Source organism: Temnothorax longispinosus, chromosome 3 (assembly GCF_030848805.1).
Source record: "Temnothorax longispinosus isolate EJ_2023e chromosome 3, Tlon_JGU_v1, whole genome shotgun sequence".
In the NCBI taxonomy this organism is placed as follows: domain Eukaryota; kingdom Metazoa; phylum Arthropoda; class Insecta; order Hymenoptera; family Formicidae; genus Temnothorax; species Temnothorax longispinosus.
This window is the reverse complement of record NC_092360.1, coordinates 20,246,627-20,272,144: the sequence shown is the minus strand read 5'-3', so window position 1 is coordinate 20,272,144 and position 25,518 is coordinate 20,246,627. Positions and strand designations below refer to the sequence as shown.

Below are 25,518 nucleotides of genomic sequence, written 5' to 3'. Positions count from 1 at the left end.
TTGTTAACATTATAGCCCAGTAAAATGACTCGAAATTTGTCGATTTGGAGGAAATAATTCGAACAGGGCTGAAACTTTGTAAACAGGCTTGTTTTAGGGTACTATTTAAGGGTACATTAAAAATGCGCAAAGCACGTACGCGTTTTCGTTGCGTCCCAAAACTACCGGTGTTTAAAAAAATTCTATCTCTGCTCCATTTGGTCTTACAGACTTGAATAAAAAACGAAATTGTGCGGAATTTTGTAAGCTACAATTTTTATATCTACATAAATTTCCGTAAAGTTGATATTTTTCGAGTTATTTGCGAAAAACTGGTTTTTTTTACCTTTTGGACCCTCCCCTGTCTGCAACGTAGCGTCTACACATAGAGACTTTTAATATGTTAAATAGTACCCTAAAACAAGCCTGTTTACAAAGTTTCAGCCCTGTTCAAATTATTTCCTCCAAATTTTGTCATTTTACTAAGCTATTAATGGCAAAAGAAATTGGTTTGAACTTCGAAAAGTTGATTCTTTTTCAAATACACTAATAACTCTAAAATGTCAAAAATTAGTTAAAAGATTATCTAAAATATTTAAAATATACCTACATATTGCTCGAAGTACTTATATCATTATATTGTCCTGGAAACAAAGGAACGTTAATCTCGACGCAATCGTTCAACGCGTTTCTCTTTCTTCATGTCATTTCTTGCGCGAATGGAACTCGAGCGTATCGCGTTCCGAAAAATTTTGGCTCGTCAAGACAGATTACTCGGAACGGAGATACAGGCGAGCCTCTTTGTGACTCGCGCAAACCGGTCGCGAGATCTTAAAATAGCCCTGTCTGTCATTCGGTGTTTTTTTTTCTTTCGCGGTCCCCCCCCTTCACTTCTCTCCTTTCAGGTACAAGTTTTATCAAATATCAATACTTTTCACTAATATGCATGTTTCTGATATATAATATTTGAATAAAAATGCGATTGCTATATCAAGAGACAATGGCCTCAGAACTGGTTTCAGAATATTTTAGATGTTATGTTATTTTCAACGAAGAAGCTAAAGACGTAATGTAAACATATATTCTGTTTGTTTTGGAATATATAAAATATAATTTTATCTAGATTTCAATCTTAAAGTATTTTAATTAAACCTGTCGAAACATTCCATCGTAATAGGAACAATAACTTAATCGGACATTTTATTTTGAGAATTAAATAATGTGATTTTGTGAGACACGCGGTTGTAAATTATTTCTCGAGAAATACCTACGACACGTGTGTAGTTAAAAGCGTTACAAGTGCATCGCATAGCAATTATTCGTGTAGCAATTATTTGTATACAAAAGCGCATATAATATGTAGAACATTGAAGGCAGATGTTACATCTGGATTCAAGTACACGGCGACCTTACATAATTCGCGAGCCTCCTCCACCGCATTTTATCGACCGACACGAAATTACTGGGTGACATATTCCGTCCGTATTTATAGGAAAGATTTTGCATAATCGCGTTTGCACGGCTATTACTTTCCTTTAGCATCTTTAGACGTGTTGCGACAGTTATGCATTTTACTCGACGACCTTATTGCGCCTTAGCCACGCATTATGCAAACTAGGACAACGATTATTGTCACTGGAAGTATCGTTGTTCACTTCTGATGAAGCGAGAATGAAAATACGCTTGAAGAAGAATACGTGATGCTTTGTGGAACTTTTGTAAAATCTTGACGGAAAATTTTTCTGATGACATTTTCAAAACGATATTTCTTCAAATCGCAACTGGAAAGCATCTTTACGCAACTTTGCATAAGAAAATTTTAACGTAAAATGTAACTGAAATGAGATCTTGTTAACTTAAAGTTGTTAAAGTTTATTTCAGATTAACGGAAGATCATTTTGTTATCTACTTGTTTTTTTTATATCCATTTCTATCAATGCAGATCAACTTCAATTTTAATTTAACTTACTTTTTATCCTTTTCTAATTCTTAGACCTAGAAAAAGATAAAAAGTAAAACATAAAAAATAAGATTCAAGTTAATCTTTATTGGTTGAGATGGATATTAGTTTAATTTAGCCTGGTAAAAATATGCGAAAAATTTGTGTTATTAGTACATTGTGTTATTAATTTATCATAGGGAGAAAGAATTCTGGTTTTAATTACAATTTTACAAATAGTTAATTTACAACTGTACATAAAGTATACTCATTAGAATTTAACATTCTAAAATTTAAATTAAAATACGCCTACAAAACCTTGTTGAAGAAATATATTTATTAATTGTAGATAGAGCAGAGTGTGTACCTAAAGAATTTTATAGTTTTCGTTATATTTTAACAATACAAGAGATAATCTCTCCTCTTCCTCTTCCCTATCTCTCTCTGTCTCTCTTTCAACTTTTTTCTTTTAATATTTCTTTATAACTTATAGTTTGAATGATTCTCTATTGACGAACAGACAAGTACTTGACAATACTATCTAAACAGTTATCCCATCTACCGTGGGACTCCATCGTCTTCAGGCACGCAAGGTGTGTCCTTATCCGCCGGTCGCTTGCGTAAAGTGCGTGCGACTGACAAGTTGAGACGGGACAGCGTCGTTACGCTCTGATTCCGCCATTTCTGATCATTCCGACGTCTTTTATGGCGCACCGAGCAAGTACAAGGCATCCAATAGCGATTTAAACCGCGGCGGCCTCTCATTCCGGCTATCTACCTCTGTTTTTTTCTTCTCATTCGTATAGCGTTGCGAATCGCACATACGCGATTTACGCTTTATAAAGCGTAACACATCCTGAGCAGATTAAACTTTCCACACGGAAGTTATATTTCGACCGTAAACGTTTCGTGATGTTTTATGAACTGAATCACGTATTATTTCAATACGTTTCAGTAATCACCTTACGATAATCAAATCTAATATATGTTCGTCACATCTTCAAGTGTTTAATTTTTAATAATATTTCGCGGAACAACGCTATTCTGGGAAAAAAAGACGGATAAGCAACCCACTTTGGGGTCTATGACTAGTACTCTCTAAATCTGAATCAATGAATAACTGAATAGTCACTGATATCAGAGTGTGAAGTATGCCACTGATTCGAATCAGTGGCATACTTTACCCTGATATCAGTGACTATTCGCTGATTCAGCAGTAGGTACTATTCACTGATTGAGATATAGAGAGTAATCAAATTATTTGGATCGTAACCCTAATAAACCCCGCGTAACCAAAAATCGTAATTATAGCTATTCTATCTATTTCAAAGATTTTTAAGTTATACTAGTCAATTCTCTCAATTAGTTCTGTCGATATTTAGTTACGCAAAGATAATTTTCACTTAAGGGGCACTAACCAAAATGTTAAGTTGCTTAATTGCAAGAAAACCGGTCAAAATTTCTTCCACAGGGTACATAGTTTTTGAATACAGATGATTATGGCAATAATTCTTGTTTTGCAAAATCATTTGCAAACATTTCGCATTGCAGAACTAAAATATTTTAACGGCAGATAAACACCGTGTATACATCGTAGGTAGCGTCGGTAGCGATACAGTATAAAACAGTTCTACAATTTCGACGACAATTTCCGGAGGTTTATTTCCGAGTTCGTGCCGAGATGAACACGCGCGCGCGCGCCGGAGAAAGAATAGATCCACGCGAGACAAAATTGTTACCCGTGTCTGTAATAAACTACAAATTATCTTTCTCAGAGGAATTGGAAATTCAGGTCAGAGCGCCGCAATGTTGCAGGAGCGCGGAAGTAAAGTCGCTCCTAAAGCACCGCGCGCCGCTTAATCGTTCAGTGAGAGAAAGAGCTCCTCGCGCACTCGCGTTTAAACTTCATAATGACGTACGCATCTTAGAACGAGCGTATTCAGTCGGCGAAAGGAATATTACGTGCCATCGAGAATATAATCCCGATACTTCAGTCTGACAAATTGCAGCTTTGAAGCATGATTTTATATCATGTGATTTAACACATATATATATTATAGTTTTACACACAGCTTTGTTTAATTAATTACATAAGTTATTATTTATTCATTATTCATCTTATATATACGATATTTCTAGTTTATAATTTGATGCGTTCACATTAGTTCATTTGTCAAAATCAATATCGCGTCTCCTGTACGCATAAATAATCCGCCTGAATTTTTTGCGATGGGCCTTTTGCGCTCCAACCGGTTGCGAGACGGTCCGGAACCAGTTTTGAATCGCGGCGAGTGCGCGAAACGGCTGCATTTGCATCGAGCACGGCTGAAAGGGTGCCAAAGACGCGAGGTAGCGAAATATACGAGCTCTCTCACGCGCACTGCGAGGGGGGGCAACGTGAAACGAGCGGACACGAAGATTACGATATCTTATTTTTACTCACGTTGAGCGCGTACACCGACTTTCAGGGACGGTGCTGTACGTCGCGGGTACATCCTCGCGAGACGCGGAACGCGAATTCGTTTCGGCACGCGCTTTATTATCTGAAAAATACAGTCGGGACGGAGAGTGCTTTCACGATAACGTGTAACAACGTGCAATTTCACGGGAACGACAAACGCAGATTATGCTATAACGACCAGCCGATTTAATGAAATAGGAAGCGTGTATATAGGAAATGCAAATAGAAAGCGGGTGCAGTAAATATTATGTCATAGTGCGTGGCGATGGCTGCAACATTTTTATATTATTTATTTTTTACCAAATTTGGTTTTCCATCTATTTTTCCCTATCTATTTACCTTTTCTATCTTATTACGAACTCTTCAGACTCGACATCTGTGACATGGCATTATGGTTAATGCCTTTGTAATACAAGATAAAAGTTTCTTTTAACTTGGCTTTACTAAGGAATATCACAAACTCCAAATACCATCAACGTAATGGTATTTTCACAACTGTTCTACATCTTTCATTAATAAATAATCTGCTTACAAGTTTTAAAGTGATTTTAAATTATGCGAATTTTATTGATATAATTCTGATCCAAGAATCAAACTTATTTAAAGTATTCTAAAAAATTTTATGTTACAATATGTCCTAAACTCTTAGATTAGTTGGAGTTTTACAAACTCCATCTTAGTAATCGAGCTACATATTTTCAACTTTGTAAACGCCTTTGTCATGAAGGAATTAAAACGTATCGAATTAAATAAAGTTCATTAATTGATTGTATATGTAAGATTTTAGTACTTATCATTAATTCTTTTATTCTCGAGGGAAATGATGAAATTTGCGTGGTGCTTTTATCATTAATTATATCTTGTTGTCCTATGGCGTATATTATATCTTCAGGTGTAGGGTACCGATATCCGCGAAATGGCAATGAAAACGGTTTGCTCGAGATTAAAACGCGGCGGGGAAAACGCTTTGCCGGCGTGACTCGGTATCGACGCAATCGAATGATATTATCGTCAGCGATTGCCGGTCGCGTTGCGTCGGAGTTCGGCCCTGCGTTGCACCGCTGCACCGGCATAGAGACTATTAGAAAGTCGAGCTCTGTGCGAGTTACAAGTCCCGACGAAACACGGCTGAGCGGCGAATTTCATAACGAGCAGCAGCGGGATCTCTGTCCGTTGCCGCGAAATCCACGAAGCACCTCTACGTGAAAAAGAAGGAGGAAAAAAAAACGCGACGGAAAATGCCCGCGCTATTTTCTCATTTGCTACCACTTGTGTATTTTTTAATGCGTCGTTGTTGTTCTTCTGAAAATTGCCGCGTTACGAAATCGATTTTTCGGGGAGAATAAAAAAAACTGCGATGTATATAGAAGATAAAAAATTAATTCTCCAGTTATTTACTCGCGAATAATGAAATACTTTTGCAAAATCAATTTTAAAGTTTAATATAAATATTTATATATAAACGTTCGGTGAATATATAACGGTGAGATTTTTAAATAGAAATTTTCAAATATAGAAATAGGTTAAATTTATAGAATCGAAAATATTGTATTGATGTTAAATTGAAAGCATTAGCGTTTAAATGATTGAATAGCTTTTCTTGACTGAAATAAAGGCTTCCTATTATAGTGCCGCTATTATACTACTACCGGTGCTACTATTTGCAAAATGTCGTGACTGTTTCATTCGTAACAATTGGTTCCGCGAGTTCGAAAGAGAACAACGAGACCGCGTGCATACATGGTGCATTGTAATTGTACAATGACGATGGGTGACGTCACTGATTGACAAACGGCGCACGCATCGCTTGACAGCTCGCGATCTTCGGCGCTTATCGATGCGGATATAAATGGGAACGTCGATGGAATTTTTCTATGAAATGCGAAATTGATAATATCAGCCGTAGTGTCTCGTTGTGAATGCAAAATTCCGCGCGTCGCGCGTCTGACGTTAAATTTTTATCTCCTGGCAACGCGCTCGGAAAGAATTTGGGAAGAAAGTGCGAGAACTAATTTACTTTTGAATATTTGCCGTGCAAGAAAACAAATGGGTTCTCTCTCGCTTGCTTTGCTCGAACAATGGCCGAGGTTAACGGGATTCGCATGATACTCTGTCGTTACGTAAATTCTTGTAAAACGTTAAATAAAAGTTGGACCGGATATATCCGAGAGCGAATATACTCCGTTGTTCCGTTAATAAGAATAACAATAATCGTTGATATATTGTCGAGAGAAATATGCATTTTTATTTATGCGCTTAATTTATCTTTATTTTTATGCACTTAATTTATCTTCTTTAAGAGGACATGCAAATAGGCAATTATGAGAAATGCAACCGTGTTTCTGGTTTATGTTTTTATAATCTTTTACATTTTCAAATTTCTGCACGCCCGACGAATTCCTGGATTATTTAATTTATTCCGCGACTTTCAAAAACTCGTTGAAATTATAAACATTCAGATTCTCGTATTTAAAAAATTTATGGTTTTGTTTTACGTGTTTTTATGCCGGAGCAATTAATTTTTTTAGACTGACGTGTTGATTGCAAAATCGAATAATAAGATGTAGTGATATTTAATAAACATCACTGACCATTTACGAATGAAACAAACGCAATGCGGTAAACGTATGCAGTAAACGTATGCGGTTAAGAACGACGGGAAGTTATTCTTAACCGCATTGCTGTTCTCGAGGGAAAGAGACCAGAAGACGACGTACGGTAATGAATTATGATTGATTTTGATAATTAATTTAAATTCTATTAACGTGCTTTCGCAAACGATAATTTATTGTGTTGTTTTACATGTTTCTATGCTGGCGCAATTAATTTCTTTAGACCGGCGTTTTGGTCGCAAAGCTGAATAATAAGATGCAGAGCTATTTGATAAACACTGATGACCATTCGCGCCATCCGCAGGTCATAAATCGCAATTGTCGCGACAAAACTGCAACGGCATGCATTACTACGTTCTATATACAATGCGCATTTGTCATCCATTCCGTCATCTAGCTTTGTTTTGTAAGGCGTTCATTAAACCTGGCCGCGACTCCGACTGCAACTCTGTATCTTTTCTCCGCATCTCGGGAATTCTTGGCAGCCGATACGTCAACCGGGAGAGACGGCACGTCGAGTGCCAGGCGCCAACACGCGCAACAGCTGGCTTGTTGCCGTTGCTTAATAGCCAAATGCTTAATAGCCAGATTTTTCGATGCTATGGCTACCTCCGACGCGAATGAGTTTATCACCGCTGCGACATGCATTTTTGGGTCATGATGCAATTATTCCCGGGACTTAATATGTTCTCCATTTGCCTCACCGCTAATATTTTCCGGACGAATGAGAAAAATAGATCTTTTCTCGTGAACTCGCGTTACACGCAATTTTTTTTTACAAGTTTGCAATATAAAATGAAGTATAATTAAGACCGGTATTCATAGTCGGATCTTATTTCAAGACCGTCTTAAGTAATGTCCCACTGATTGATTCATAACATCTTAAGATTGTACTTAAGACGGTCTTAAATATAAGATCCGACTATGAATACCGGCCTAAATATCTCATTTAACATCAACATTTATATTTTGAGACATTATTTGTAAAATCGTGATTGTGTTAAGAACTCTGAAACTTTAATATCTTTAAACCAATGATCCATACATGTATATGTCACAGAATTTATCGCGTTGTTTTTTTTTAATAATTTTTTGAACTTTAATATGAAATCAACTTTTGTTTAATGAAAATGTGACATCAAATTTACCAATAATAGCCGACTGACTAGTAATCGAGTGAAATCTAAGAATTAAGTTTTACAAATGCCAAACGCGCGGATACCGAAACCGTGTTCTTCCGGATATCCGGAGTGATATGAAAAACGAAAGCGAATAGCGGAATAGTAACTTGATTATATCTCATAATACATTCACTTTTCACTCGCGGCAAATCGTTTACTTTTCACGTGGAAGCCACGGTTAAATGCCGTCGTTTATAACAAGATAGATTGTGTGGAAAATGAGTCAGCAATTAATAATAATGATTATTCGTCCAATAATGACGTTGGACGAGCTCGTCAAAGGAAAGATTAAGAGATTGTCGTCCCGCGAATAATACGATCGATATATCGACACGAGATGTGATAATTCAGGAGTGGCGAATATCACGCAGAGGATCTTTATAAGCTTATTAAATTTTTTATTATATCGATAATTTAGCGACGATCTTTGAACTTTCGTATCGATTATGTAATATCATCGTAACAGGATATTATAACTTAAGACGCGACGTTAAAATTATATGTTATTTAATTACATTAAATGTCTTTTTAATTATAGTTTATATTATATGCATCTTAGATTTTTTAATGATAATTTTTATTAATCTACGATGAGTACTCGCGCGTGAATATAAATGAAGAGATATGTGTGATATATGCTTACGTATGAAGCAACTACGTGATGTTCTAAAATTAGTGTCTTTTTTTACTATAGATTTTTAAATCGATATACTTTTTTAATAATCAGAGAGCTATTAATTGTTAAATGATGTATTAATGTTAAACTATTTATTAACATTAAATTGTAGCTAAAAATATATTTTATGCAACACGTGCATGGAAAGTGCCCCATTACGCACGCTACGCGTGCGTGATAGACCACTTTCCAGGCACTTGTAACATAAAATAGGGTGTGCAAGCCGTGCGTAAAGATGAAAATTCTCGGGTGCGATTACTCGCTTCGCTCGTGCGACCAACTTCACACTCATTCAAAATCGACCACTTTTCCCACTAGTTGTACAATATACTATCTTTTTACGAGACGTCGATGGTTTTCAAGTTAAAAACAATCGGAGATAAAAGAACTTTTTGTGAACGTAATTAGATTCGTTAGGAGCTGTACCTTTTGAAATACGCACTCAGAGAAAAAATTTGTACCAGCAACTAGAATTTTTTTAGTTAAACCGACTAGAAATTTGTGGATAAATAACGCCTCAACTATGTATAATATAGTTGTAATAACAACAATAAATAAATTATTTAAAACTACAAGAAAGTAGTGGCATTAACGAAAAATATATTGTGTATGCCAAAAGTATGTTGTAGTAACATGAATAATTATTCATTGTAGTGATATCAACATAATTTTTAGAGTTGTCTAATAAAGAATAATTTCTTATTTGTTAAACTAAAAGATTTATAATTAATATACCTAGGCGACTAACGCCTGAAAATATCTGCTTTGGTCCCGTAGGGGGTCTCCTTATATACAGGTCGGTGCGGAATTTTGAACTCGAGAGAATGTACGGGCGATGCGACGCCTAGCGGCGTCAATGCAATCTATTTATAATCCAAAATTGATTAATATATATATGGGTGAACACACCCTGACTAGCGAACCTTGGAAGGATCGCTGGAAAAACCCTGCTGAGCGACCCTAGTTATAGGAATCGATGTTGAATTTTAAACACGCAAAAGTATACTGGCGATGCACCGCGTAGCGGGCGCGAGCCGAACTCTCTCGCCGCGCGAGTCCGCGCTGCCGCCCGCACCAGCTTCTGGAAGTATGCTACACAACAAAAAAATATTGTTTAAACAATAAGTCAAGGAGTTGTCTAAACTTGAAAAATGTTATTGTCATATCTTGTTTTATGGAGTCTATATAACTATAATAATTATAGTTGAGGCGATATTTAACTATCAACTAATAGTTGACAAATATTGTTTCTGTGACCATACTTTTATAGTATTCAGTACTATTTAGTTCCTATTACTTTGGAAAACTAGTTACAAGTAATTAAACTGCAGAGTTGCCAAAAAAATAGTTGCCACAACTATTCAGATTTCTCTCAGTGCGAAATCTAATAATACGTAAAAAAAATATGAAATTTTTTTATCTTTTCGCACAGCTGTAGTAGTTTTTTGCATAATGCTATAACGCGCACACGACGTGCAGTACGTGCAGTACATCGTTTGCGGCTTTACGATTTATGAATTCATAATTACCGCGATGATTATATCACCGTATATGGCTTGACTCGCGCCACGAAACATAGCTGGAAAATTAATCCCTGCGTCTAATTGCCATTCCGAATTAACGGCTGGACTTCCATGGCGAAGGCCACAATTTCGGCGGGTGGGCTTTAATTAACGACAAAATGAAACGGCCGTCCGCCGGAAATCACGCGCGCCGAATAAGCCGTTCGATTGGCAATCGTCTCAAAGAATTGTTCGCCACAAATGGTACTACGGATCGATAAAGCGCATCGATTGTATAACGATAAATGCGTTTAAATTCTTGCAACGATGGCCGACGTACGCGCTACGAATACCGTGTATCTCTTGTTTCAAGTTACGTTGTCCTTCGATTACGGCCGCGATATGGCTGCGAAAGGGCAGACAATGATCTAACAAGCCTTTGACATTTATATAAGAGAATTAAGTTTGATGTTGCCTAAATTAGAAATTATCTAATAATCTAATTATTTTCTCAAATTACTGACAATCAATATCATTGTTAATCAATATTACTGTTATTCAATAATTAATCTTATCCCGTAAGGTTGATAACCGATATCGCGTAATTGAAGTTTACGTCACTTTTTAGAATTTTAATTAGCTGCCTAATTGTGAACCTTATTTATTTATACCATAATGTAATTAACTAATTGTTTAATTATGATACGTTTTCTACGAAATATGATAAACGTGATTGTGTGTTATAACTGAAAATGAAAGCATATTAGCAAGAAAAATGTTTTGTTAGCCCAAAAAATAACGAAACAGCTTTGTTAACGATATTTGCCTTCGACCTTCGTAATCCTTTGATACTACCAGAGGAGTGTTGTTTCGACCTCGTTTACTAGTTCCTTCTTGAATTAATTGAACGCAGGTATCAATTAGGCGGAAGCTAGATGTCCTCGATTCACGCTGTTTTTTTGAAGCGGAAGCATCTAGCTTTCCATCAAGAAACGCACCGAGGATACGCGATCCGAATAAAAATTCGCCTCCTCTGTTTATTTATTTATATCTCATTATATTTAGCACGTACGAGATTTTGTTCCAGAAACAATTTATTTTACACACTGTATATATTTTTCAAGACGTATCTCAAAATATTTATATATTTGTTTATATTTGTCTACATTATAAAACATTTTTCATATAAAAGTAATTTTAACAAAATGTAAAGAGCGAGTTAAATTTTCGATGTAACGAAATTCTTAGAATCTCCGTGAGAACGAAATTCCATGTCGCGTCTCTTCTTTATGTCTTTCCTCTTTTCCCGCTTACGATCGTCGACATTTCCGCTTAATTTGCGGGACGATAATGCGAAGAGTACATTGCACGATTGATGCTCCGTGCACAATGGAATTTCCACGTTGCTTTGAGTCACGGCTGCAGGTGACTCGGAACGCGGAAAAAAAATTTTCGTCAACAAACGGGGAAAAGAAGAAAAATCCCGCGCCGATATGAATTAAAAACGATTAGAACGTCAATTGTAGAGACAAAAGTAATTGTTAAAGTGTATGAGTAATATATGAACACATTGTGTTCTAGGATATAATTAATCAAAGTTCTATAACTTTAAATCGTTTTCTGACCAATCTCATTTTAAGAGATTTAAAATCATTAAATTTTGATTAACTTTTTTATTATTTATTTTGTATTTAGAATATATCCTGAAAACGTAACTATTATCGTTACGAAATTGATCATTATCTCGCTGTCTCTTCAATTTAAATATTCACAAAATAGTTTAGTCTTTTTAGATATGTGTTTCCCTATTCGGTTCTCATAGAAAGTATCTTCAAATGATTGTATTTAATATTTTCCTCGGTGGTATTTTTTATTGCATTTTATTTTTATCCGACTTCGAGAGAGATAGGATATTAGTCATATTACTCTATTTATATTCCACGCAGTACCTACCTCAATCAGATTCGTTCCCAGAGCGATCGACATTTCAAACGGCATTTCCACGACGGGTTTCGATCTTGCCGCGACAATGCCATACGGTACATTACATCGATTACATTATACGGGCTAAGTTTACGTCATAAAGTAACGCGGTTTGTGGCACACGAGGCGGCACAAATCGAGTTTATCCTTTGCGAATTCCCGGAGCCCCGCCTCGTTAAAACAACGCCGACAGCCAGCAGAGTTTCCGTCTCGGCGGCCAACGTTGTTCCCGAACAACCTGATTGCCACACACCGATATACAGACACAGATACGGACACACACACACACACACACACACACACATTCCGCGTACTCTCTTTCCTCCGTAAAGTTTGTCTTCCGGTGACGGAGTTTAGCGTAGATATCGATCCATCGTCGAGGACAACGAGTTTCATCCTTGCGGTTCCAGGACGATCGTTAAACGAGTCGGACAACGATGGGGAAGAACCTCTTCCGGCGTTGTTGCCCGATGAAAACATCGATGCTCGGCCGTGTTTGCTTTGCCGGCTCGTTAACGGAGAACGCGGGGGCTGGGGGAATCCTCGTCTTCTCTCGTTTTATCGAGTTTCCTTCGTACCTGCCGGAGACGGTTTTAGAGCCTCACGGACACGCGACTGAGAGCATTTTCCATCCTATCATTGAAACATAAACGATCGTTTTAATGCTAATCACAATAATTAAAGGTACGATAATATAATATATTCCAGACACAATGTGAAGAAACGACGGATAGCGGATACGCAATATAATACGATGATACACTTCATGAGCTATGAAACACCGACAACAATATCGATCGATCTGCGCGTCACAAAGGAACTTTACGAAGCCAATATCGTGCTGCGTATCATTAAAAAAATAAAAAAACCCAGTATAACCGTATAATAGCGTGATTATCGCTTGCGTCTATCGGGACAGTGGCAGTTACTGTCCACGATGCAATATTGTTTATTGCTCGTAAATCTTACGAGCGATTCTTCCAAGTTTTCCGGAAATAAAATAATAATAATAATAATGCACGTCTGGAATAATAAAAGATTTCCTGCGAGTGCTCGTATTCGCGGAACAGACGTGCATAATAAAGTCTTGTTGGCGTAAAACGACTGAATTTAATTCGGATTGAACGTAAAGTTCGTAACGTTAAGCAGCGCGACGTACCGCGAAAGGAAATTATATGCCTCTTTATGTATTAGTCCGGATGTGAAACGTGTAGTCGATGCCCCTGCACGCAGTATCAACAACAGTATTTCAAAACTCTGCCAAAAAGCAAAAGAAAGGCCGCCTCCCGCGGCCGCGCGCGCCGCGCGCCCGCCGCGCGCGCCTCGCCTCTTCATTGTGTTCTGTTCGCTCTATCAACAACACGTGTACCACATTTCTAACCTTTCGTTTCTTGTTTTCTTTAGGACTTTTTTCCGTACTAAGTCCGTTATGCCAAAGCATAAGAAGGCAGATAGACACTCTTCCTCAAGAAGAGGGTCTCGATATTATTTTCAAGAGAAAGCTCGCATAATCACGCGCTCATAAAAACAGACAGCGAAGGGAGAGATCCAGGGATTTCAGCTCATCGGACGACCAGCTATTTAGCGAAAGAATCATCGACGCGACGTTCCCGGTCCAAGGAGAGATACCGTGAGATTCTCCAAGATATTCAGCAATTTCTTGCGGATCGAAACGGCTCACATAACCTAGACAAGTGTCAGGTTAGTTCACCCGCAGAGGTTAGATCGGCTCAAAGATGTTGCTTCTGCATCGTCTTTGGCATCCGGTTACGCCACATGCCTTAGAAACAAGAGCGAGAAGAACACACGGCCGCGCAACCGCGAGCCGCGGCGTTGTACCAGGTATGTCCTCTTGTCGACCCAGTTTTTTTCCGGATATCTGGCAAAGAGAGGGCACTAACCGATGTGTGTTCTGCACTCTGTCTTTTTTCTGCGTAGCCTCAGCGGAGATCGTTTCCATCTCAGAGGAAAACCCCACATCAGAGGGTAATGTATCCTTCGCCGACTCACCCGCCACCGTCGTTCCCGAATCTAAGGACCCGGAGGTCGTCAATGAGACACACGCTCTAGTCAACGAGCTTTTGGGGGAGCTCAGGCTCCTCCCACATCAGCTCTTGGAATTGCGTCGTTTGAATTCAATCCAGACGGAAAAGTCGCGAGGTGGCCTTAAAGCAGAGATTCGCACTAACCTTATGACGAAATACGAGGTGCAAGAGGAGCTTGCAGCTTTGGCTCCACCAAAGTTGAACAAGGATATCATCGCAGGCATTGACCCCTTCAGTCATGAAAAGAGAGACGGAGTACCAACTGTCTTCACAGACAGGTAGGGGCTTGCCTCAACGCCTTCGGCACGGGCATGTCGCTATTGTTGAAGCCAGAGGTCTTACAGGATCTCAGGGACGAGGCAAAATCGGCTTTAGCATTATTCGGAGAAGGCATTCACCTGCTTGCCGACCATCACTACCGTCTCTCACTCGCGAGGAGAGCCTTCACCGAGCCTTCTCTCAACATCTTGGGTAAGAACGCCGCAAAGTCAGCACCTATCGACGAGTTCCTCTTTGGCAAGAATTTTGCCGAAACGCTCAAGGCGGCTCAGATTTGTGAAAAGGCCGGTCGCGAAGTCTCCAAACCAGTTCCTCAGGTGGGGAAGAAAACGCTACAACCTGTCCGTCAAGCAGCTCAGCAACGTGGCCAGCCTCAAACATCTAGGCCTTCGGGAAACAGGAAGGCCCCTGCCCGTCCACCAGCGGCTCGCCGATCAGGGGCCCACCATTACCAGAGCCGGCGCCATCGCTCCCAGTCCCGAACCAGATCTCGATACCACCGTTAAACGATGTAAGTTCGGGCTGGCCGTTTAGCCAAATTTTTTTAGGCTTGGTCGGATATTACCTCTGATCCTGTGGTTCTGGAAGCTATAAAGGGCTACCGTATCCCTTTTGCCAGCTCACCACCATCAAGGACCTTTCTTACTGAACCTAACCTGTCACCTGCTGCTGCACTAGCCTGCGATTCAGAGATAGAACGATTATATCGATTAGGGGCCATCGTTCCTGTCGAACCTAGCAAGGATCAGTTTCTTTCATCTTTCTTCTTAGTGGATAAACCGTCGGGAGGTAAAAGATTTATTTTAAATCTGCGAGATTTGAATTCGCACATCGAGCCCCCACACTTCAAATTAGAAGATTGGCGCACTGTGATTCGCCTTATGCTACCGGGTTGTTACATGGCATCCCTACGACCTACAGGACGCTTACCTCCTGGTTCCAATCTTCGAGGGTCACAGAAAATTTCTTCGATTTCAGTGGCGAGGAAAAACCTTTGAATTTACAGCCTTACCTTTCGGCCTTTCTACAGCCCCTTATATATTCACGAAGATCCTTCGACCGGTAATCACTTGCCTCCGCAGAAGAGGGTATCAATCCGTCATCTATTTAGACGATTTTCTCCTTTTTGGCTCATCCATCGGGGAATGCCGAGCGTAATATCACCGCTACAATTAATCTCTCTGCAGTCTTTAGGTTTCGTGATAAATTACGCCAAATTGCAGCTGGAACCATCGACCAAGCGCAAATATTTAGGTTTCATTTTTGATTCAACAGAACAATCCATTACAATCCCCCCTCTTCGTCGGGAGAATTTATTAAAGCTAACAAGATCCTTAGCCCAGAAGTCAGAATGCTCTATCAGGGAGTTCGCCAGCTTTATCGGGTCTCTCATTTCTGTGGTGCCTCTGCAGTGCAGTATGGGTTGCTTTATACAAAAATGTTTGAAAGAGAGAAATTTCTCTCTCTTATCGAAAATAACGAGGACTACTCTTCAAAGGATGAACATTTCCCCACACCTTCGAGAAGACTTCAAATGGTGGATCAACATCTTTTCTAATCCTAGACCAGTCGAACAGGATTCGTTCAGTAGATTTTGCTCGAGAAATCTTTACAGATGCGTCTTTGAACGGATGGGGAGCCTCATGTGGAGAGCTGCGTACTCATGGCTGGTGGTCGGAGGGTGAGAAAACCCTACACATAAATGCACTAGAACTTAAAGCGGCTTTTAACGGGGACTGCGTTGTTTGCAGCAGATCTGCAGGACTGCGACGTCCTACTTCGCATTGACAACACCACCGCTTTAGCCTATATTAACAAATTTGGTTCCATCCAATTTCCTCACCTCTCCGAGATTTCTAAACAAATTTGGCTCTGGTGCGAAAGACTCGTAACATTTTCTTATTTGCCTCCTATATATCATCTTTAGAAAACTCAAGTCGCGGACGCAGAATCTAGAATGGCAGACCCAGATTACAGAATGGTCTTTATCTGAGCTAGCTTTGGTCGTCGGGTTGCAAGGGTTTTTGGCCCCTTCGACATAGACCTATTTGCGTCTTCAATTAATAACAAATGCAGTTTGTACGTTTCCTGGTTTCCTGATCCAGGATCGCACTGCCGTAGACGCGTTTACCCTTTCGTGGAAAGAACTAAATTTACGATTTTCCACCCTCATCCTACTGCCTCGCGTACTTAGAAAGACAATTGATGACGAAGAGCAACGGGAACTCTAAATCGTTCCCTGGTGGCCTTCGCAGCCAGGGTTTCCGTTAGCTCGGTCGTCTTTTGATTTCCCGAACCACTGATTCTTCCTCCCAATTATTCTCTTCTAGCATCACCTTTCAGGAGCTGCCACCACAACATGGAGGACTCTTTCCCTGGGGGTCACGAGGTTATCAGGGAAGCGTTCAAGGCCCGGTCAGTTCCAGATATAGCAATACCAGCTTTACTAGCTTCCTTATCGGAATCAACCATCAAACAATATTCCTACTCGCTTCGCTCCTGGGGGTGGAATTACTGCCACCATCATCGGCTATCGCTTTACTCGCCATCAGTAGCTCACTTCTTACAGTTTTTAGCTCAAGAATTGCTCGAATATCTCCTCCTACTCGGACCCTAAATACAATGAGATTGGCTATTTCCCTTATCTCTCAGAACGAGATCGGGAATCATCCCAACGGTCAAACGCTTTTGTAGAGGCGTCTCCACACTGAAACCGCCTCGCCCGCGGTATGATTTTGTTTGGGACCCCGCTCCCGTGATAGCTTAAAACTGTCTTCTATCTACCCGTATGAAGGAGTTCCTTTAAAATTGCTCACTAAGAACATTGATACTCCTCCTCGATTCTTGCAACTGGTCACAGAGCTTCAAACATTTGCTTTACTTAGAATTTCACAGATTTCTTAAATGACAGACTAATCATTCGCGTACCGGATCGAATTAAAACCTCGGCCCCGGGTCGGTCTCAACCCTTTTTTATGTTTTCCCGCTTCGTTAACCAAGGAGAACCTTTGCATTGTTCAGCTCATGGAGCATTATATGGAAAATACCAAAAGATTTGCGTCCTTGCTTCATGCGGATTTTTTATTTATTTCTTTGTCTAAGCCTCACAAAGCTGTTTCGTCACCAAAACTATCAGTCGCTGGATTTCGTAGCGGTCTGGAGGATTGCGGAATAGACACTTCCATATTTTCAGCACATAGCACTCGACACGCTTCAAACGTCTCAAGCATCTTCTAGGGGAGTCCCCCTTGATTTTATTAAGCGTGCGGCAGGTTGGACGGGCGAGTCCCGGGTCTTCGCCAACTTCTACAATAGGCCGCTTATAATCCCGAGGAATTCAGTAACGCTGTTTTATTAGCTCAGCATAGCAAGCAATAGCGCAACTCGGAGGCATATTAGTTGGATTTGCGTTATTTTAATAAAGATTGATAGTTTACACATCATTCACTCAACGTATATTATTTGTATAAGTATAAAATTATATTTTCGAACATAAGACCATATGTTATCTTTATAAGTATATATTATGATTACTTTTTAAGACTATAGCTTTGAGCAGCGGATTATATTATTTTTATAAGTATAAGCTTCTAGTTTTGAGCATCGAGTTTATATTTTTTTTCAGTTTATATTACGAGTTTATATATCTTGTACTTTCTATTAATGGAATACATTTTTTCGATCACAGTTTCCTATACGATTGTTCCTATAATTGACAAATCGCTAGGCTATAAACAACTACATAGTTTCCATCCGGACGAGACATTAAAGAGGCATAATTATTAGATGAACGAACTTACCTGTGAAGTTCGATCACAATTATGCCCTTGTCTCGTCCGGAGGACACCCACCCAACATTTATTTCCCACCCCGAAAATTAGCGATTTGCAAAAAGGCTTGGAAACTTATGAAGAGGCGAGGCGCGCGCGGCGGGCGCGCGGCGCGCGCGGCCGCGGGAGGCGGCCTTTCTTTGCTTTTTGGCAGAGTTTGAATACTGTTGTTGATACGCGGGCAGGGGCCCGACTACATAGTTTCCATCCGGACGAGACAAAGGGCATAATTGTGATCGAACTCACAGGTAAGTTCGTTCAATCTAATCATGGCACGATGCCCCATCTTGCCAATTTGGCGGGTGGCGGCTTTGTGAAATATGATAATAGGAAAATAAAGTCAATTCGCGCGTAAAACTTCCGCGATAGAGCGGTGTATTTATTACGCGCTCCTGGGCGAGTTGCACTAGTTGCGTTATTTTATGCATTCTGATTCCAAAATTGCAACGTGCAATTTTGGCGAGTCCAATTTTCGATGTTCTAGGTTTTAAATACAATTATTACTAATGTTACAAATATGCATTTTTAAAATGCGTGTATTTTTTCGAAAGAATGATAAAATATTTCGGAAAGAAAAATAAAATATGTACAATATTTTTCAATCAATATGCACGCGAATTCCTGATTACTTTTCAAGTCGCTCTTTCTTCGTTTTTTTTTCTCTCTCTCTTAGCATGTTCATCTCTCATCGAAAAGAGCGGTTACGTTGCAACTTATAAAGATATGGGATAAAGTTCAATAAAAATCCAAGTCAAATTCGAAGATAAAGATTCATTTTCTAGGTAATTGAGTGATATTCATGAAAAATAATAGTTCATACATTATATTTACGAAATAGTCAATCTTGAGTTAATTTTGAATTTTAAAATGAATATTTGCAGGATTTGAAATGCATTTATAAATAGTTTCTTTCCTAATAAATCGAATATTTTACAGGTAGTACTCGAACTTTAAAAATGAAATTGTTAGTTTAAAGAATGTATAAATGTGTAAGATTTTAAATAACTTTTACTCCATATTTTTAATCATATTTTTATTATGTTTAATTTCGGTTGATAATCTAATATTTGTAATTATAAAAAAATAATGTAAAATAATGTTTTTTATAACAAACGTTTTTTAATTCGAAGGAACGTAAAATATCTCTTAAAATACTCATAAAATATTCGAATACATTTGATTCAGGTTCGGGTTTAATTGAAAGTACTGTTTTTATTTTTCCAAGTAATCGCAGAGAGTTCGAAACTACGCCAACAGATTCGAACCTTGCAAGATACTTAATCCCATCGGTGGTTGTGTCATGATGTTGAGAAACAATTCCGGCGATTCCGCTTAAGCAGTTCGTTTAATCTTAATCGCGGTTACCGTCGCTCAATTAACATCCGCTGCCAATGAATCGTCCCCGCGATTTCGCCACGGAGGATAGAAGGCTGCGAAGGTTTCCCGTTGACGCGCGTGCTGTCGGAAGAGACCGAGAGTCATCGGGGGGCCAGCCCAGGTAACAACTCCGGGGAATACGGCGGCCACGCGTATTCCCCGATTACCTATCGCGGGAAATGTCGAAATGGCTCGCCGCCGCGCCGGTCGTTCGTACGCGCGCGTGCTCGTGCCACCTTTCTCTCTTTCGATGGTTCGTCGATGCCGCGCGCTATCCCAATTCCATCGTGTGCGTAAGAAGCGCCTCGTGCGCGCCGGTCAACGCGCGTGATCTCGGTCACGCAGCTCACCGGCGCGACCGATAGCCGGGGAAATTGCGCGCCGTCTGCGCACGTACCGTCCGTTTTACTATACTGCGCCCAGTGGTGGCGTATTACCGCACGGACACGTAACGACGTAACTCGAGCCATTTGAGTCGCGTTCAAGCATAAGGAGGTCATCCGAAACTGTCCATTATTAACTGTTAACTGCGTCAATTGCTCGCAAATCAACTGTTTACTTTGCATCGTCGCTGTAAGATTTCACGGTGAAACTTTTTCCGGATGGATTGAAATGCGCCGAAATGGATCAATTCTCTTTTCTCTTTGGCGACTTGACTTTCATCGTTTCCAAAATCTTTGCAATTTGCGTGTTTTGATGTGCACTCCATTAGGAGATCTTACCGTGAAACTCTCTTTATGAAATATTCTCTTTATTATTACTATTAACCCGAGAACGGGCGTCTGCACTCCAATTAAAAGTTATTGTTAGATATAATTACATATTGCATATTTTTGATTGTTCTATATTTATGAGTATTTGAGGACAATATGTATATAGATTTATTCAAGATTTTCTGAAAAAAAAATAAGGAGAAACCGAAAAAATATATAAAAATAAATAAGCACATTATAAAATTGCTTTGTCGTGAGCTTCATTTTTTCGATATTGGGGTATAAATTCATCGCAGACACTCGTTCCCGGATTAAGCTTTTTGGTAATAATTGGTATTATTGATTTGATTTACGTAACAGTATTTATTTATGAAAACTATTTATAAAAGTTCAAAATGTAAAAACAAAAATATGATATTTAAAATTATAAAGTAGTTAAGAAAATGTAACGGATCTAGTATTAAGCTTGAATATAACTAAATTAGATAGATTGCTGCAAAATATTTATCATTCTTCAAGCTTTTAATAGTAAAAAAAAATCGAAAATTTAAAAAAAAGTTGAAAAGAATTCTTCCTAAGTAAGAAAAGAAGAGCATACCGAAACCCGTGGCAATAAATCTGCTTCGATTTTGCTGAAATTTCGTTTTCAGTTTTGTTTGACAATACAGTGGATCAAAAAAGTACTTGCACACCCGGTTAGTTTTCTTACAATAATTTTATTTGAAGGAATAATACATAATTACGAATTCATAAGTAACTTATTACATATACCTACTGTATGTAATGAATTACTTATGGACACAATTCGAAGGAATAAAACATAATTACAATTCGTAGTTATTGTAAGAAAACTGGGTGTGCAAATACTTTTTTAATCTACTGTATGGGAATACCTAGTACCAAGCTCACAGCAAATATCACATGCAATATCAACACTCTAATGTTATTCTCTTTTAATAGCCAGAGAATACGCATATGTTAGTCTCTTTTATATCTTTTAATTTCCATACGATAAATATAACACATCTTACGTCAATCTGTTTCTCAAGTCGTCACTGTTTACGAGTATGTGAAACCATGCGAAACCGGGAAACTATAGGATAAGGAAAACGCCTGCGAGAAAAAAATTACTTCTCGTCCACATTGCACGCAGCTGTTTGCAGTTGCCTACTTCCAGGCGCTACTGCAACAATTGAAATAAGAAAAGTAAAGAAATATTACCGAAACATTTTTCGATTGACATTACGTTACTGAAATTTCAATTTATTTATTGTATAATTCTTTGAAGTAGGTAATTGCATCATTTCTTTATTACCATTCCGTCGGCATGTTATACATTCGAACAAATACGCGATCTCGGTGGTTAAAGAGAATTTCAGGGATTGATTGGTAAAATAGGTGTACAAAGTAAACAGCTCTAGGAAGAATATATACATATATATATGAATTTGTGGTTCGGGCTCGGAGGGATTAATAAATTCTTGATATTGCGTATATCAGCGGGTAAATATTTCAGAATGCGGTTGTATGTTTTCGTTGAAGGTCCGGTCGATTGGCTCGGGCTACGAATTTATTATTTATATCTCCGGTGGCCGAGAACTCGCGGCGCGGTGACTTATTAATTACCGCGGTTCTCTTGACTCATACCGCGATTTCCATAATTAACGTAATACACAGTTAACATAATGCTATGCATGTTTCGACGTGCAATCGTGAAATAGTACGTTCTCAGTAAATACCTCAGCACCGTCTTTCAGCATCAGCCCTGCGCATACAGTGAAAAATCGCGGACGTATAACTCGCGACGCCGCGAGGTGTTACGTAAATATTTGTTTTTTGGCGAAGTATTGCCGGAGCGTGAAAGCAACGGTCGCGTAAACAAGAGCCATCGAAATTGTGCCAAAGCTATTTATACCTATATCCGCTTATATTTGTCCGAGCGCGGTGAAAACAGCGCGCGCGTTAGGTCACTTAATTAAATATTGTTCGACAATTCATCATTTTATTTCCTATCCGGAATGTCGCACGGTAACATTAATTTCGCCGGCGTTCAGACTGTTTCGGATTAATTATTGGCATACCGTTGTATATGATTTAACGCAATAACGTAATTTATGCTGCCTAATCACCAGTAAAATCCAGCTTTGCACAAATTGCGACGCCCGTACGGCCGCGCGATTAAAACGAATCACATCCGAAAGTGCGCTGTACCATATATATTTAGTGCATTGTTACTTCCTGCTCGCCTCTGTATTCAGATGTACGATGTACGACTGCAAAGTTCTAAATTTATAGCAAAATTCTTCCGAAACATAAAACATTTTCTCTTAGTTTTGTTTAGTGTACACGTGCGCACCTTTTGGCTCATATTGCTTCTGGTTATTACCGAGTTGTTAAATGTTACAGCGTAGAGACGACCACAGTTCTATGAAAACTTTCTTGAATAGTTAACAAAACTGCCTGAAAGTATCCAATCTCATCGTTTAATAAGTTTAATTTATCGGCAGTATATAATTTGATTATATTCACCCAATAAATTTCTCTTCCAACTCCTTACCTGTGATACATTGTATTACATAGAATAATTAAAATTAATTTTTATTAAGAACTGCTAGAATATATAGTACCGGTTAAAAGTATTGCATCACAATATGGAAAGAGAAGTCGTTACTTTAATGAAGGAAGACGTACATAAATGTTATAAAATTTTATTTTAGTACTGTTACTTTATGCTGTGATACGAATACTTTGAGAAAAAAAAACAAAGATCTTAGTGATTTAATTGACTTATAATTATCGTTGGTGATAATTTGAAACAACGTAATTAAATCATTAAGATCTTTGTTTTTTCTCAAAGTATTCCTATATCAAAGCATAAAATAACAGTACTAAGATAACATTTTATAACATTTATTTATCTTAATGATTTAACGTAATTAAATCATTAAAATCTTTGTTTTTTTTTTTTAAGTATTTCTATCAAAGCATAAAATAACAGTACCTACTAAAATAAAATTTTGTAACATTTATGTACGTCTTTCTTCATTAAAGTAACGACTTCTCTTTCCATATTGTGATGCAATACTTTTGACGCGGTATTGCATTTCTTACTATTATTCTTTACAAATAATTCTCTTAAGCTGCAACGAAAAGAGGAATGAATTTTTCTCGTTAAATAGTTAAATCCACCAGACATAACGTGTAAAATCTACAAATTAAAATATGTCTGTAAGTTAGATTTTATTACTCGAACAAATACACGTACGCGTTGTTTCGAGAAGAGAGCGAATTTCCCAACGTTTCGGCAAACGAGGAACACCGTTTCGAAGCAGTAACGAGCGCGAACCCGCTGAGCCACGTCGAATGTAATCGAATTAAAACGTCGGATGCAATTAGCGCGGGAAGAGATGCGGCCTCCCGTGTACGCGCGAGTGCACGCAGACGTTTTACCTTCTCAAATTGACCGAATCGAGTGCGGCCGCTGCCACACGAACGTGCGACCATGCATTTCCGCGATTCACGCGCACGTATAGCGCAGACAGCACTTGTCGCAGCACGGATCGCGACAAATAACACAGCTGCATGTGCATCCAATAGACTGCTATGATGCATTACGATCAATAGTTATCTGATGATTAGTTCGATTGGATTTTCTGAACGTTTTATTGTTGATTGCGAGCATCCTGGCCCTTGCCGAATTGCTTTTTGCACCTACGCTTGTTTTTAATTTGATTTATTGACAGTTTCTGCGGTACGCTTGGAATGAGATTTTTACTTAAATCGAAGACATGTTTTTATGAATAAATATTTTGGAAGAAGTAATACTATTGCTTTAATTGTATATTTATTATAATTGTTATTTATTATAACGAGAGAATTTCGAATCTTGAGTATTTCAGTGAGATGTAAAAGAAGTAAAAATTTGTTTTGCAAACAGACGTGATGAATTAATATTGTACTATTTCAACAAAAAAACTATGAAAAACACGCTGTACTTGATAAGTCGCATGTTCATACATTACGAATTAAAATATCCAGCACGCAAGGTCGCTCATTAAAAATTCTACGAGAGGTTAAAATACTTCAAGTACTCTGCGCGTGGAAAACAGTTTTCCGAGTAAAAATTACTTTCCAAGCTTATTGCAGTTTACTTTTTTTTTTCAATTTAATTATGATTTTAGTTTTTTTTTAAGCTCCTGCGCACGTAGATTGCATGTGTTTTCACCATCCTTGTTTTGGATTGTTTGTTGCATCCCAGGTCCAGGCGAATGTCCCAGGACGTCACGACCTCGAAATCGACGGAAAATCTCTCAGCGTCTTATTTCAGGTATGCAAAACACCTACGCTCTATCATCATATCTCGTCATCGTCACTTCTCTATTTTCTCCGGACTTCAACAGCGAGAATTATAAGTATTATAAATAGTTATGATCTCTCTTTAGAATGTAGTATGATTGTGCATCCTTTATATAGAAACGCACGCAAGATTGTACATGAAAAGCATGTAGGAATGCAAATAGAGATTTGTAAATAGAGTTCTAAGTTTTTTGAACAAACATATCGTCTTTTTTATCGTAAGTCTAGCCGTAAGGTGACCGCAAAAGAAACTTACGTAACAACGCGTATGTCTCTCTTCCGAATACGTCTCTCTTATAAAGAATTCTACGTTTCTGAAAAGTAAAACTTGGAACAATCCTATATAGGAAATCGGCAGAAATGTGCGGCTTACAGCAATGAGCCGTGTTGCTATGACATAACGCAAGTTCATTCACCGACTTTTTCATTCACGTTTCTCTCTTTTTTTTCCCTTCCCACGACGCGTTGCACTATGTCGAGTTATTCAGTTCGTAGGAATCTCATTGGGCTTTATCTCTGTCGGCCACGCGTCCGTGGACGACACGACTTATGGAGGCAACCTGCACGGCGCACGGTTCGTTGCAT

The 25,518-nt window shown here is 38.6% G+C and overlaps 1 protein-coding gene across 11 annotated transcripts in view; it reads left to right on the top strand.

The window, feature by feature from the left end:
* Nucleotides 1–25,518, top strand: part of Mtd (TLD domain-containing protein mustard) — a 152,482-nt gene that overhangs the window by 69,968 nt on the left and 56,996 nt on the right. For 8 of the 11 annotated variants that reach the window (XM_071773866.1, XM_071773864.1, XM_071773863.1 and 5 more), the window contains one exon: nucleotides 24,836–24,904. The exons of the other annotated variants lie outside the window; for them this stretch is intronic. In XM_071773866.1, coding sequence (XP_071629967.1) covers nucleotides 24,836–24,904 — 69 coding nt within the window. The remainder of the gene's footprint in view (nucleotides 1–24,835; nucleotides 24,905–25,518) is intronic. 11 annotated transcript variants of the gene reach the window in all.